Source organism: Python bivittatus, unplaced genomic scaffold (genome assembly GCF_059951505.1).
Source record: "Python bivittatus isolate LINGU-HERP-01145 unplaced genomic scaffold, Pbiv_v1 ctg000350_np1212, whole genome shotgun sequence".
Classification (NCBI taxonomy): domain Eukaryota; kingdom Metazoa; phylum Chordata; class Lepidosauria; order Squamata; family Pythonidae; genus Python; species Python bivittatus.
The window spans coordinates 5,797,608-5,813,180 of NW_028277074.1; the positions used below are offsets into that span (position 1 = coordinate 5,797,608).

At 36.6% G+C, this 15,573-nt stretch overlaps 1 protein-coding gene across 4 annotated transcripts in view; it reads left to right on the forward strand.

Annotated features, from left to right (window-relative positions):
* Positions 1-533: 533 nt before the first annotated feature.
* ILDR2 (immunoglobulin like domain containing receptor 2) overlaps positions 534-15,573 on the forward strand; it is a 51,789-nt gene continuing 36,749 nt past the window's right edge. Inside the window, exons 1-4 of one of the 4 annotated variants that reach the window (XM_025170691.2) lie at positions 552-762; positions 2,067-2,138; positions 8,044-8,376; positions 10,606-10,725. In XM_025170691.2, coding sequence (XP_025026459.1) covers positions 8,094-8,376; positions 10,606-10,725 — 403 coding nt within the window. In that variant the 5' untranslated portion in view covers positions 552-762; positions 2,067-2,138; positions 8,044-8,093. Of the gene's footprint in view, positions 763-859; positions 986-2,066; positions 2,139-8,043; positions 8,377-10,605; positions 10,726-15,573 lie in introns of those variants that run through there. The other 3 variants (XM_088144540.1, XM_007434472.4, XM_007434473.4) reach the window with 3 other exon arrangements.

Here is a 15,573-nt window from a genome sequence, read left to right on the forward strand (position 1 = left end):
AATGGCTGGGAGATGCTATGAAGACATTATAAGTCACTTGGAGGGAAATGGCCACAGAATCTCCATTGCTTACCTCCTTCCCTCTAATTTGTGCAAATACAGAATTGTAGATAAATGCTCCTTTTTCAGTTTCATTCTACAGTATTATAAAATTTTGAGGTCAAAATTGAGCAACTTCATTTAAACTTTAGTCCCTTCTTTTAATTTTCATTGGGGCACATTTTTAGACCCCCTTTGGTCTTTTTAGGCAGGCTCCTTGACCCTTAAGACTCTCCAGTGATGAACTCTCTCTGCTCCTGGACAGCTTCAATGGACTGCCATGTGATTTAGAAACTCTTGTAGCCTAAGAATTCTGATGTCAGGGAAGGTAGGATTTTAAAACATGAGAAGATTTAAGCTTATTTTCAATCTGAGTTTGGTTTGAGTAAAGCAGCTGGCTAATAGTGATTTTCGCCCCTGACCAAGATTTGTAAATAAGGCAACAGGGAATAGAATTATTAGAAGAGAGCATTACTTGTTTTGATTCCCCCTAGCAGAATGGTAGCTCCCATTCAGAACTCTGTCTATTCACACACTGAGTTGTGTGGTGGAAGACCTGCAGATAACGGAAAGAACTCTTCTATGTGCCAGTTTATTCAAAACAAGGAGCTTTATTTACTTTCTGGCTCTGCTTCCTTCCCCGCTGTTGTTGTTGTTCTGCCTGGACAGACCCCAAGATGGACAGGGTCTTACTGGGCTGGACCACTTTCCTGTGGATGACAGGTAAGGCTTTCTTCTTTCAATTTCATTGTGGATTAAGAACTTTTTGGATTGCAAATGAAGATTTTTGGCTTTCTTTGCAGGCACGCTCTTTCTCCTTGATATTATATCAAGGTTCAAGCTTGTTCTGCAAATGAGAGTCACAGAGAGCAAAATGCTGAGCAAATGGAAAACAGTGTATTTGACAGACACTCTTGCTTCTTTTTTCGATAATATATACGTTGAAGTAAGACACATTTTTTCATCACATATCTGTTTAAGGGAAAATTATCTTTCCTTTCCTGAACCTGTTCCCTCTTGATTAATTTAGACAGACTTAATCTGGGAGTGAGTTCCCACAATATTTAGTGTGATAAAGAACACAGACTACTGGAATATTTTTCTTTTCCTAAGGGTGCCATCTCTGGAATTTCTTTGTAGTTGATTGCATGCAGAGAAACATATTTTGGAAATCTACAGAGAATAGGGAGAGTTAGCATGGCAAGGGCAGGTTGAAGATTCTTTGAGCTCCAAGACAAGAAACAGTCTTAGTTTCCCACACAAATGTCTTGATTAGCAAAGGAGTCATTATTATCCTTGCCTTTGTCCTTACAGCCACTAATACAAATTAATATTCTCAATTCTCTTATAAACATACAATCAAATGTGGCTGGGAAAAGAGAAATCTGCAGATCATAAATCTAAGTAGCTTTTTCATCAGAAAGAGGAAATCACTTTTTAGGCCACCCTGTTAAAAAGAAATCACTTCTGTAGTCTAGCATGTCTTGATATGGTCAGGGAGGGGGTGAACATTCCAAATAATTATCATCCAGTTGACTGTCCAATTCTTGCCTTAGTCTGCAATTGTCTAAGAGCTGGGAAACTGGAGGGGACTATTAAGCCTTCAGAAAGTTTACCACCCATTCTCGTTCTCATCCCTGTCTGGGTTACAGCTTGCCTGCATAGGAAAGTTTGCTGTTTCTTTCTTTCTGGCAAAGCTGCCTGATACACTGAAGATCCCAGGTTACCTATATTTCCTTCTATTTTATGGAACCTCTATAATAGCTGTTTTTGCTTCTGAAGCGAACCCCTCACCTTGCCTCCCAGAACCACTATACTCAGTCAGTGAGCCATTCCATTTCCAGATTGCTGAAACTATAGTGTGCTGATGGAAGCCAGGAAGCCCTGTACTTGATTTTCTAACTCAAGGGTGGGTTACTCCTGGGGAGATTAAGGAGTGTCATATTAAAGCAGGCAAATGATAGTTTACTTGAGGCATTCTGGGTAGCTCTATACAGTATGAACTAATTCTTGGTGTCATTGTACAGTGTGAAGTGGTGATTACAGGCAGAGGTCATGTGATGTCCAGTTGCTGGCACAGGCATAATGGTGGCACCCTGGTGAGTTTTTCTGCCCCCATTTGTTCTCAAGGAAGTATCCAACTTTGCTGACTATTCACTGCAATGATTTCTTGGAATCAATAAAAAATTGAGGGAGGGGTTGCATAAAGTAAATGAGGGTAATCCTAAAAATTAAGATTAAGATATTAAGATATTCTGGCATTGGATGATATGCCTTTATTGGTTGAGTCTGACTGTTCTGATTGTTCAAAGAAAGAATATCCTTCATTATTTTTTCTTATAAAATTACTTATTACTGGTCAGGAAGACCCCTTCAGAAAATAACTTATGCCATTGCTATTTCCAGTAAGATTGTTTCTGACACCAACTAGCTTTGCTTTTACCAAATCTGTGTTACTGTGCAGAATTATATTCATAGCAGTGTACAATGACTTTCACTATATGTAAAATAGATAATCTCATTACTTTCACACACAGCAATGTATACAATTGAATAAAATTGTTTTCAGAAATCATACCCATATAAAAATGATGCATGAAGATGCCCTGAGGTAGTTCTCTGCCTGAAGAAGGGGAAAAGAAATCTTCAGGTTCCCTGTAAGATTGACACTTCTGTGAGCAGAATGTCATCTAGTCATTTCTACTAGGAGTTGGGGAAAAATATTACTTTGTATCTAAGTGTTGCTAGAGAGGATTCTAGGAAGCTGCCAATACTGCAATATTGAATGAAGTTACATAAATGGATTTTGGTTTATGGAAATACATATAAGATACAAGGACATATATGAACCAAGGATTTTTAGGATGACAATAATGAGAAAAGATTACTGAATTATTATCTCTGAATAAATGATTATTTATAAATAAAAGATTTATTATAAATAAATGATTATCCCTGAATAAATAAAGGAAAAATTACTCCTGGTAGTTAGGTCTAGCAAAGGTCTGGCATTCATTCATTATTTATTTCATCAATTTATATGGTCATCCACTTGTTAAGTGACTGTGGGTAGCTAACAAGGGTTAAGGGTTAAAAACATCCTAAAACAAAATGGTAAAATAATAAAACATAATAAGGTAAAAACATTGTGTAGGGGACCAGACACAGGACTCATATACAGCAGGTTCATCTGACATCCTGGAATAGCACTGAGAGAAGAAGCAGGTCTTCAGGGTGTTCTTAAGGGCTGGCAAGACAGGGGTAACCAATATTTTTTTTTGCTGGTGGGGTTGTTCTGTAGGGAAGGGTCTGTGACAGAGAAGGCATTGTTTAATTGATGGGACTTGGAACATGTTAGCCTTGCCAGATTGTATAGGGAAGGCAGAAACAACTGGAGACCTATGATTCCACAAATAACCATGCTGTATGCCATGAAGGACTTCACAGGTGACTACCATTATCTTGAATTGCACTTGGAAGCCCAGTGTTAACCAGTACAATTCATGCAATAACAGTGGTACATGGGTATACTAAGGTGTGGTCATAACTACTTGTGCTGCCATATTCTGAACCAGCTGTAGTTTATGAGTGTTCTTCAAGGGAGTGTTTCTGATCATAAGAACATAAGAATAATCCTTATAGATCAGGCATTGATCTATACCTCTTATTGCGGTAATATTTTGTTTGTTTACATTAGCAGCCAGATGCCTCCAATGACAAGGAATGGATGGAGAACCCTAATCCTTTGCCTTCAACTGGCATTTGAAAGCATGCTATCCCCAACATGAAAGTAACATTGAGTTTTCAAGATGAATAGCCCTTGAGAGACCTATGTAATTAATGATAATGTATATAAAGAATAGGTTTTTCTATTCTAAATCTCCTTCCAATCACTTTCGTTAGAGGAATGTTAGTGTTAGTGGTCTGAAAGAGGGGAAAAAAATATCCCTGTTCAGTTTCTCCATGCACAATTTTGTATAACTCAGTCATATCATCTCTGCTCATTTGCCTTTTTTCTATGCTAAAAAGTGCCAAATATTCTAGCCTTTTCTTGTAAGGAAGGTGTTTGAGCTCTTGATGACTCTGGTTTCCTTTTTCTGCGGTTTTCTTAGCTCTTCTGTATCCAGTAGAATCTCTTTTCAAATATAGTGATTAGAATTGAACACAGTATTGGAAATATAGACATATCATAGATTTAAATATAAACACATTACAATACTGACAATTTCATTTTCAGTCTCATTCCTAATGATCCCTAACATGGTATTTGTCTTTCTCCCAGCTACTGATGAATTGACATCTTCACTGAGTATCCACTGCAACATTAAGATCTCTTTCCTGTTAGTTATAGATAGCTTAGACACCATCTGTGTATATGTGATGTTAGTTTCCCCCCCCCTTTCTTGTATATCACTTTGTACTTACTTAAATTGATCCTCATTTGTCATTTGGCTGACCATTCACCCAGCTTAAAACATTTCACAATTTTTGTTTTTTACCATGCTACATGATTTGGTATTGGCTGCAAACTTGGCCAGCTCACTTCTTATTTCTAATTTACTCCTAACTCCTAAACAAATGAAAAAGAATTAGCCCCAACATAGGTCCTTGTGTGACTTCACTTCTTAATTTCCTTCCTTTCAGAAAATTACCCATTTTTTCTATTCTTTACTTTTTTTTTTTAACTAACCAGCAGTCCATAAAAGGATAGATCCTCTTATCCCATGATTGCTATGTTTACTTAGAGTCTTTGATGAAGAACTTTGTCATAAACTCTTTGAAAGTCCAAGAGTACAGTTTCAACAGAATCACCTCTTTCCATGTGGTATTCAAGGAATAAGTTACATATTTTTGTTCAGAGGTGAACAGTTTCAGAATTCAGTTCTTTAAAGAAGTTGGTTGCCATCAAGGTCCAATGATTAATTGCTGTGTAGTTTCTCATGATGTCACAGAATATCCTTGTTATCTCAGCCTGCTTTAATTATTTTGATTCTTCCCAAAGAAAGTCAATAATGGCTTGAGTATCTATCCTATACAGTATCTTATGTAATAAAGACAAATACAAAGAGTTCATTTAATTTCTCTGCAAACAGATAAATTGTTGTCTGATTATTAACTTTATTCCTTGGATAGTTACCTGCTTAGAATATATTTAAAGCTGTACTTATTGTTTCCCTTAAAGTTTTTTATCATATGCTCCTCAAATTGTTTTTTTTTAATTTATTATTGTTACCTTACATTTTTTGTGCACTTGTTTGTGCCCCTTATCAGTTTTCTGAAGGAAATTTAACTTTTACAATTTCTTAGACAGTACTAGAGAATGATGCTGGTCTTATCTTGTAGTCAGATGACTTTTTTACAATTCAATTGAGTCTCAATTACTATGGTTTTAAATAACCTCTATGGAGAGATTTTGCCCTTTTGACTTTTACTTTCAGTTTCTTTTCACTATTCCCCTCGTTTTTTAGAATTGTCCTTTTGCAGTGAATTATTACTGTGGAACAAGATTTGAGCAATTTTATTAGTGAATTCCCCAGAATTCCCCAAAATTCCCACAGAAGCCTGTAGGCAGAATTTGATGATACTCTTCCCCCAAAAGGAGCAGATTATCCTGAATAAAGCTGTTGATGCATTGTTTACCAATGCAGTAAGAGCACAGAAGTAAGGATGTTCCTCCATATTTATTCCTGAGTTAAAGTTTGAATGTGAGTTTGTTCAGTGAAGTTTGCTACTAGTCTATTTCTACAGATGCACTAGGATATTCTTTAGTCACTTCATTTCTCAGGGCTTCTTAGCATCCCAGAAAAAACAAACAATCAGAGGCTGCTTAGGAGCAGTCTCATCAAATGCCCCAGTCATCTTCATATGCCAGAGCTCAACTAGGTGCTCAGCAAAATTGCCTACCAGATTGCTGGGGAAAGTCCCAAGTGCCTGCTGGAATCCCTTCAAATCTATAAAGTATTGTATCTTGGACAGACCTATTGAATGGGTTCTCTTGCCCTGCAGGAGTTTGTGGTGACCTTAGGTGAACTGGGGAACGATATGTCCACAATAAAAGACTAACAACCAAATCATCAATTTTCAGATCATCATGCAATTACTAGGAGGTGAAAACTAGATCTCACGTATAACCAATTTCATGTGCCAGGCCAGACATTAACTGGAACAAACCCATGGTTGCTATGCTATGAATTCATGAACTCCACTCAAACCCCACCCCAAGGACTGAACATTGAAGACCCCAGTATTATAAGTCAGTGAGTTTTCAACATCAGCCAGAAAATGATGCCCAAGAATAAATGAAGAATCTGTGTTGTCCAGCAAAGTGGGTAGTATACAAGCAGAATACCTTGTCCGTACAGCCCAGTATCACATCCTATTCAGTAAGACACAAAGATACTGGCTTGTAGGGATGGTTGAAAATGGTCTTTCAAGTTCCCTATTTGGCATATAATTTGGCTATAACAATCACATCATCACTCTTGCCAGGTGTCTTTAATAGAACCTGGAATACCTTTTGAGGCTGTTATGTTTTACAGGATTAATACAAAATACATTTTTTTATATCACAGAAAATAGTAGTTTCAAACTAGAAGTTTAAAATAAGCAATTGAAATCTATGCTTGCTTGCTTGCTTTCTGCCTGCCTGCCTGCCTGCCTGTATTCTTTTTGATGATACTGCTGCTGTTTCTTTTAATTCTGATTCACTTTTGCATTTTGAGGCTTTTTTCCCCAAAATATCTTTTTATGTACAGTATTAGCCACCTCAGGAAATCCTGCAATGAAAAAACTTAATTCTTTAGGTGGGCGTGAAGTATGAACAGTACTGTAGCTATGTATAAATCTCCTCAAAATAACCCCACATATTCTTGATTATAATCAGAGTTTTATTTATTAATATGACTTTTATCCTTTTTTTAAATAAAATGTTCAAGATGTCTTAGAGTAAGCCAAATTTGTTTGACCTTGCTCCTATTACAATACTGGTAACAACATTTTATTTCAGTCAAATTGCAATATATGCAAGTATGTTACCTACTTCTTTTTAAGTGCTTAATGAGACATATTTTGAATTCCCTTAACACTGGTGTCTTTCTTCTTAGCTGAATTCCTAAATTATCCTGGCATAACTGCTTATTTCAAATGCTTATTGGAATCTTAACACAATAGGAAGAGAGTTTTACTACTGGCCTGTGTATGGTATTTGCCAAATGTCTTCTCCCCTTTCAGTGACTAATGCCACGCTGCTGTGATCTGTTTGTATATTTCTTTTGTTTTCTTTATCAGTTTGAAAAGGAAAGGCTGGAAATAAATAAAATGCATGTAAAGCTGAAAATAAATGCTTGAAATTTTAGTTTTGTGATACATAAAACTTTTAATATTGTGGTGCTGAGCCAATGACTAAACAGATGTCTGTAGGAAGTTCAAAAGTAGTACATGAACACAGTGGCCAAACAGTGTCTCCTGTTTATATTTTATGGATTTGGCCAACATATTGCCTTCATTATTTGATGTAACATTTAGCCATTGTGACTACTGATTGTTGATAAGTAGCTTAAAATGGATGAAGCTTAAAATTCCTTCCAATTTTGTTTTTGTATGAAACTTAGTTTGAGATTAATCTTAACATTTTTTTTAAAATAAGCCAGGTACAACCCATGATTTGAAGGTAATTTGTTTGAAGCAATATACCATTTTATAGTATGAAAACTCTCTGTTTTCTTGCTATAGATGTTTTCTTGGCACAATTTCTTCTAACATCATAATTGGATAAGTCTTAGAAAGCAGCCATCACCCATTTATCATTTGGTAATGGGCATACTTGAGCATGAAACTGAGCAAACTCAGGGAGGCAGTGAAGGACAGGAAGGCCTGGTGCAATATGGTTCATGGGGTCACGAAGAGTCGGACACGACTTAACGACTAAACAACAACAACAGTGGGCATACTGAATAGATGATTTACACCTTACAAGTTGGTAACATTCGTGGTTTTGCCTTGTAGCTGTGACTGAAGCGGTGCATGTCAAGGTGCCTGAGAAGAAACAGGTAGCCATGCTCTTTCAACCAGTTGTGCTTCGATGCCACTTTTCAACTTCTTCCACGCAACCAGCTGTGGTGCAATGGAAGTTCAAATCCTATTGCCAAGACCGCATGGGAGAAGCTCTGGGAGTTGTTTCTGCAGGGATCCAGGCAATAAACAAGAGGAACTTGGAATGGGATCCCTACTTGGACTGTGTGGATAGTAGGAGAACAGTCCGCATTGTGGCATCCAAACAGGGGTCGGTGGTCACGACTGGAGAGTTCTACAAAGGAAGAGAAATCTCCATTCTCCATGGTAACTCAATCTGCTTATAAGTTTATTATGACTGAAGCTCTTCTTTGGCTATTATGAATGGTAGCATATATAATAGAAATTATATTTTCTTTTTGGAGTTTAGTATACAATTTTAATTATAGTTTATTATAAATATTTCATAACACTCTTCATATACCCTATAAGGTTTACATTTAAAAGTATCTACAAATTTAAAAATCATTAAAATGAACAGGGCAGATATAAGTGATGGCAATATAGGTATATTATAAGAGATGTAGAAACAATAATTAAAAGTAAAAAATTCTTAAGAACATTATAAAATGAAAAAAGATATTAATAGTAGAGATAATGTTACGTTGTTGCAACTTTATACTCACTAACTTTATTCCCAATAGGTTTGCTTCTTGTTTCAAGTACTTAAGGGGAATTAATTTCCTGTATAGCATTCATCAAAACTTTACATAAATATGGTATAGACTGTCTTGCATTTGTGTTCAAAAGTTCTTTAACTTTTTAAATATTTTCTTGTTTAACTTTTTGATCTTTATCCATGAAGTGTAAAATGACCATGTATATACAGTACACTTTAAAGACATTTAAAGGAAGTTTGTTTTTAGCATAATTAATTAATTAATTAATTAATTGTCTATTTTAATTAATTTTTATTCTGTTTTTACTGTAAACCACCCAGAGTCATGCCACAGTGAGATGGGTGGTAACAAATTTGAAATATAAATAAATAAATAAATAAATCCCAAATAACCAATACACTTGCAGACTTTTCTTGAATCTGTTTTATAAAAAAGAATCAAGTCATATTGCATCAGTTATGGAATGAATGGAGATGAATAACCTGAAATTGAATTATGATAGGATAGAGGCACTATAAATTCATTGGACTGAGAAATCAAAGTTTAGTTTGCCCTGAATAAGCTAGTGAGCAGTTTGAGGGTTCTTTATCATAAGAGATTATGTTGCTTAAAATACATGTTAACATCTTTAGCCTTTCCTGGGTAAGGATAACTTTGCCATAGTCATCCTTTACTAACTTGCATATTGGGTATCAGAAGCAAATTACATGTGGAACCATTCTTGGAAGTGGTTTAAAACATCAGTTCATGCAGAATTCAGCCACTAGAGTTTTGTATAATTTACCTAGATGGAACCATGTCTTACAATTTTTAAAGATTTCATTGGCTTTCTTTTTGTTACTGAACCCAATTCATTATGCTGATTTTCTCCTTTAAACCTCTAAATGGCTTGGAACTGAAATACCTGAAAACATACTTCCCTTCATTCTATCCTCCCTTGCATTAACATTTTCAGGGGAGATCCTTCAGTGTAGGATTTCATTATGCATACTGAAAGAAATGAGCTTGTCTGTGTACTGCTCAGGTTTTGAATGCTTTCTGAGGGAGATAGTATTGTTGCCAATAATTGTCCTTTCCTAGGTTTATAAAATGTCTTAAATTGAGTCACTTGTTTCCTGATCGAATAGTAGTATGCTCTTATTCTGTAGTGTAGTTGTTAGCACAACACTATGTATGCTAAAAGTTGAAATGTCCTTGCCCTGCGCCATCCCCACCCCCCACAAATGTTTCATTCCAACCTCAGCAAAGTATTGCTACTGTATATTGGAACAGGCTGTTCCAATCTTACCAGAAGTGATCCACCCTGAAACAGGCTGTTCTGACTGTGAAATGATTGGAATGGGAGATTTCAGGGTTGGAAAATTCCAGTCTTGTAATATTTTACACACTTCCACTGGATGTAGCCTGGTATCACTTGCGAATAAAGGATTTTTATTTTTTACAGTGTTGAAAAGCATCACGTCTAGTTAGTCTAATCCAAACTTTTGCTGCAAAAATTACCTTTTCTTATTTTTCCCTGTAGTCTTTTTCCAGCTTTGATCTGACCCTCATACCATTTGGAAAAAAGGCTATACTTTCTTTTTATACTGTTATCACAAGCTGTTCATATATTTCTTGATGCATTATAACAAAGGAAATCCTTTAGTTGTAGCAAAATAATTTAAAAACTTGTGTGACAGTCCCAAGTTCAGGAAACTAATTCCATTATTCTCTGAAGTATCCTTGACTTTTCCTGCAGTATTTTTAATGAATTAAATTTCACCACTCCAGATAAGAAAAATCAATTTTTGTCAATAAAACCTAGTAATAGGAACCTAGATTTTAACTGTCCCTCTTCTTTGTTTCTGATTCCTGCTTGGCTTATATTATCTGTTAGATGCAGACCTCCGGATTGGAAAATTGATGTGGGGAGACAGTGGATTGTATTACTGCCTTGTCATTACACCTGATGACGTAGAGGGCAAGAATGAGGAGTCAGTGGAGCTACTTGTTCTGGGTGAGTTTTGTTCCCTGCTTATATCTTAGGTAAATGCATATTTGTGGGCTAAATATTAAGAGCAACAGCTCTTATAAATCTTTCTGGGTCCCATTCTCTATTCTGCATTTTGCATTGCTGTTTGTGACTGATGAGGCCAGGCAATACAGTTTCACAGTCACTTTGCACTAATTTAACAGTGCTATAATAAATGGGCAGATTTAAAAAAAAAAGATGATCAAATTAAAATTAAAAGAATGCAGAATTAAATTACAGTATATTTTAATATATGCCAATATCAGTTACAAATTAAAAACACAGGTACTTTTGTCTGGCCCTCGAAATGCTTGAAGCATTGTTTTAAATGATCACAGTAACTGTTCAAACACATAAGCCATTGTGTAGGAAAAATGCTCAAATCAAGCCAAAAATAAGAAATCTGAAAATGTGGGGACAGTATAAATGGATTTGCCTGGTATCTGGTTGTCTTATTTTCAAGCTAGAATTGAACACTGCTGTATAAATAGCACCAGAAAGCAGCCAGAGACCAGATGATACTGTGTGAAATATGTGAATCCAAGTTTAATGATGCTTGATTTGTTCCTGAATGTAGATTAGCAGATTGTACAGGCCAGCTACTAGTTCTGCCCATTACTAATCAGCCACAGTGTATATCAGTTTGGATCTGTGAGCAGGTTCTTTTGGGAAATAGTACAGACCAGCAACAGAGAGGCTTTTATTATATAAAATTTAACAAACTTATTTATTTTCCTAACTTCTACCTTAATACTTATTACAAAGCCTATGCTACATTATCCTATACTTATACTAACATCTATGTCTATATCTTACTCCTAAACAGTCTATAACAATTCTGTTGCCTTTTGTTGCTTCAGCTTACACCAAAGTCTCTAGCTACCATTTAGCCATCTTCAAATTGGCTTCTGTTGCTGTCAGCTGCTGTTCTAAATTGCTGCTGAGGGGTTGGGTTGACAGTTTCTCAGTCTGTGCTGGGGGGAGAAAAGGAAGGTGCTTTACCAGCAGCTGGCTGGCTGTAGCTTCTCAGCATTTCTGCTGGAGTAGTGAAGCTACTGGGCTCTACTTCTCCTTTCAGCTTGTCTGCTGCTGGTTTTGTGAAGTCCAGGCTTGCTCCTTCTTTACCATCAGTTGCCTTTTGAGCTGATGGCTGCTCTGCTCCCCCAGCTGCAAATTCTTCCTTTCTGATCTCCCACACAACACAAATCTTCCTCCAAATACACCTACATACTCACACTCTGGTGCTCTCAGCTTTTCCTTTTATAATTGGAACCCAGGTGTGGTGCAATGCTCTTCAGTTCACGCTGGCCACTGTAGGGCTTTCCTTCCACAGGTTTGAAGGATGCTTTTCTGCTCATGGGAAAAGCCCTTTAATTTCATTTCCACACAATTCATGAAGAAATAATAACCTATTTTTTTTTGGTTGAACTTCCAAAAGTTTGTTTTTTTTAAAAATAATGTTTATTTTAAATAAACACTATATGTTTTACAAATAGTAAAACAAAATTGCAGTGTATGCTTGTTACTGTAAATATGTGTATTAAATTATAATATGAGAACTGTAGACCTCAAATCTCAAAAGAGTTCAGAGAAAATCTGAAGAGTCAGTATGAAGAGAGAGATTATTATAGTTGGGTGATTGCATGTCAGAAAACATTTGATTTTACTGAAAGTAGTTCAATTTTTCAAGTGGCTAGCATGTATAAGTAGAAAATGTAGTGCACCGATAGAGAGTACACTGTATGCAGTTGCTGAAATAATTTCAGTTGGTTCATATGGATGTTTGACAGTATATCCTCATACAACTGTCTTTATAGGGAGGACATATATATAAATCTTTGTTTAGCCATGAAGTTAGTTACTAGCTATGTTAGATGGTATGAAAAATCATGGTTTATCATGATAGCAATATATCTATGTAACCTTTACACTTGTATAAGTTATGCTTCCCTCTTCCTGATGGCATTGCTCCTGGTGCTGGCAGCTTTTAACCCCTGATTATATCCCTATCGTGATCTCCAACCCTTGAATTTTTCAGTATGCAACAGAAGACTCAGATATGGAGAGGTCAGAAAAAAGTTATCATTTTTATACAAAGCCCTTATATAAAACTGTGCTACTATGTGCAGTTTTAATCAGGTTATATCATAAAAGACATTGTAGAGCTGGAAATTATGCAGAAGGAACTCAAGAAATGACTGGTGGAAATACGGCAAAGGATTTGATTTTATTTACAGTAAGAGTGAGCAACCTGTGACCTTACAAACACATGTAGCCTATGTCTTAATGTAATAGTGCTCTGTGATTAATTACTTCAGTCCTCTAGCAACCAGAGAATGAGAGGACAAAGGGATGTAAGAAAAAAAAATGTTCAGAAAGAGAAAAAGGTTATCAGCAACAGAGATTGGGAAGCTTTACTCATTATGCTCTATAGGTAGTCCTTGGTTAACAATGGTAATTGGGACTGGAATTTCCATCACTAAGCAATGCAGTTGTAAAGTGCAATGTCATATGACCATGCTGCTTAGCAATGGCAGTTCCAGCAGTCCCCGGTTACCATCATTAAGCGAGGATCTCACATGATCGTGACTTCCAGCTTCCTGCCAGCTTCCCCATTGACTTTGCTTTTGAGAAGCTGGCAGGGAAGTTTACAAGTCATGGTCATGTGACTGCAGGACACTGCAATGGTTGGAAATCCAGGCCAGTTGCCAAGCACCTGGATCACAATCACGATCACATCACCTTGGGGCTCTGCATCAGCTGGAACTTTGAGGATTGGTCATAACTACCACACATTCAGTGCCATCACAAGTTTGAATGGTTGCTGAATGAGTGGTTGTTAAATGAGGACCACCTGTACTTGCTTAAACCAATCTACCATTCACATAGGAGCTCCTATAGATCACTAAAAAAAGAAAGCATCATCATGCAATAGAGAAATGAATGTAAACCTCTGATTTAGAGTTTTTTAAAAAGGATGTATGAGGACTGATCCATATTAATTAACCTTATCTATATACTATCAAAATTCTCATTGTGTTTGTCTATCTGTTTGTACGCTCAGATTAGCCCATTTTTGAATCAAGATACATAGAATCCGCTAACTTAAAGAATGCGTAAAAAATCTGGGACCCATTTTTTTTTTTTTTTTGTCTGCGCTCAGTCATTGCTGACCCTGCAGTGACTGCTTGGACGAGTCCTTGCAGTTTTCAAGGCAACTGTTTTCGGAAGTGGTTTGCCAGAGCCTCCTTCCTAGGGCAGAGCCCAGCTGGCAAGCGCAGGAGGTGGGGTTTCCGTTGCTTCGCACCCTTTTCGGGCGCGCGCGGTTTTTCGCGCTTACCGGCAACTGCTTCCAACTCCTTTTTTGCAAGCCGCTGCCAGCATTTTTCCTCCCACCGGCGTGAGAGTCCCCATTTATCTACTCACGTAAGTTTTCGAACTGTTGGGTTGACAGGAACTGGGGAGGAAACAGGAGCTCACCCTGTTTAACGCGAAGGCTGGACTCGAACCGCCGAAGCGTCGACCATTTCTGGCCGGCAACTTTCAGCGTCATTAAGCCGCTGCGCCACCGCGTCCCCCCTTCTGGGACCCATTACTCCTGTGGAACTGAAATTTCCAGGATGTTCAGACTGCTTTTATTTGCAAAGTTGTGGCCATTGCAGCATCCCTGCAGTCACATGACCATGATTTCCTACACTTCCTCCTAGCTTCCCACAAGCAAAGTCAATGGGGAAGCCAGCAGGAAGTCGGATGTCATTCTTGCTCCCATTGCTTTTTTGTCTGCCCATGGTCATTTTCAGAGCAAAGTGATAGCAATACAATTCAGGAAAATTTAATGTTCATTATGGTCACATCGGACTGCACTACCTTTCTCTCAAAGGATGACCCAATGAGTCCCAGGTTGTTGAGTACTTGATAAGTTTTTCTGCCAGCAGCCATCACCATAATTTCATATGGAAAAGAGAGAAATGTGTGCTTTAACATATCATGATCAGATAGTAACATTTTCTTCAAGTTCTTAGCATTTCTTTTCTCCCCAACACAATCTAGCAATTGAACAGAAAGCAGGCACTAAGAAAATATCATTTACTGAATTTCTAGAACTTCCTCAAACATTTAGACTCAACTAAGTATTAATAAATTGCAAGAAAAGGTTGGATATAAATAGAATATTGAAATTTTGAGAAAATTACAATGAAAGGCTATTGTCTTCTGATTGCTAAATGTACAAATGGATTAAATTTCCTATAAATCCTACAACATTTTGGGCCTCTATTCCTCTTTGGATTAAAGTAAGAAATATAGTTTTAATGATGCAAGGGAAAAACTCTTGAAAATCACCAATTATATGTCACTGGATAACAAATAGATGTTTTGGAGTACTATAATTACAGGAGTAATCAAATATACAACAATTTAGCCCCTATTGATAAAAGTATTTTAAAATGGTTATTTGCAAGTTTCGTGGATTTTCACATTTTAAAAAATGTAGAAGTTGAAACAGTAAAGAATCCCTCATGCAAATATTTCAGTTTGGATCTTGCAGAATAAGGCAAAAAATAGAAATACATTTATTTAAGGAGAATAAAGATGATTGGAAAAATTAGCCTTTTGTTAAATGGAGATAAATTTTGTCTTCACAATTTGAAGATCTACAAATATTGGTATTTTTCTTTTTTTGGAAACTGTACCACATGCATCTTGCTTAGTTTTTTATTCAAACATCTAAAGCTGTGCCATATCACGACTGCTCAGTGTGATACAATACCAAATAAATAGTCTTTCTGTTGTCAACTGACTGTGTAACAGTTTCTGATTTTTTAAAAATCTTTT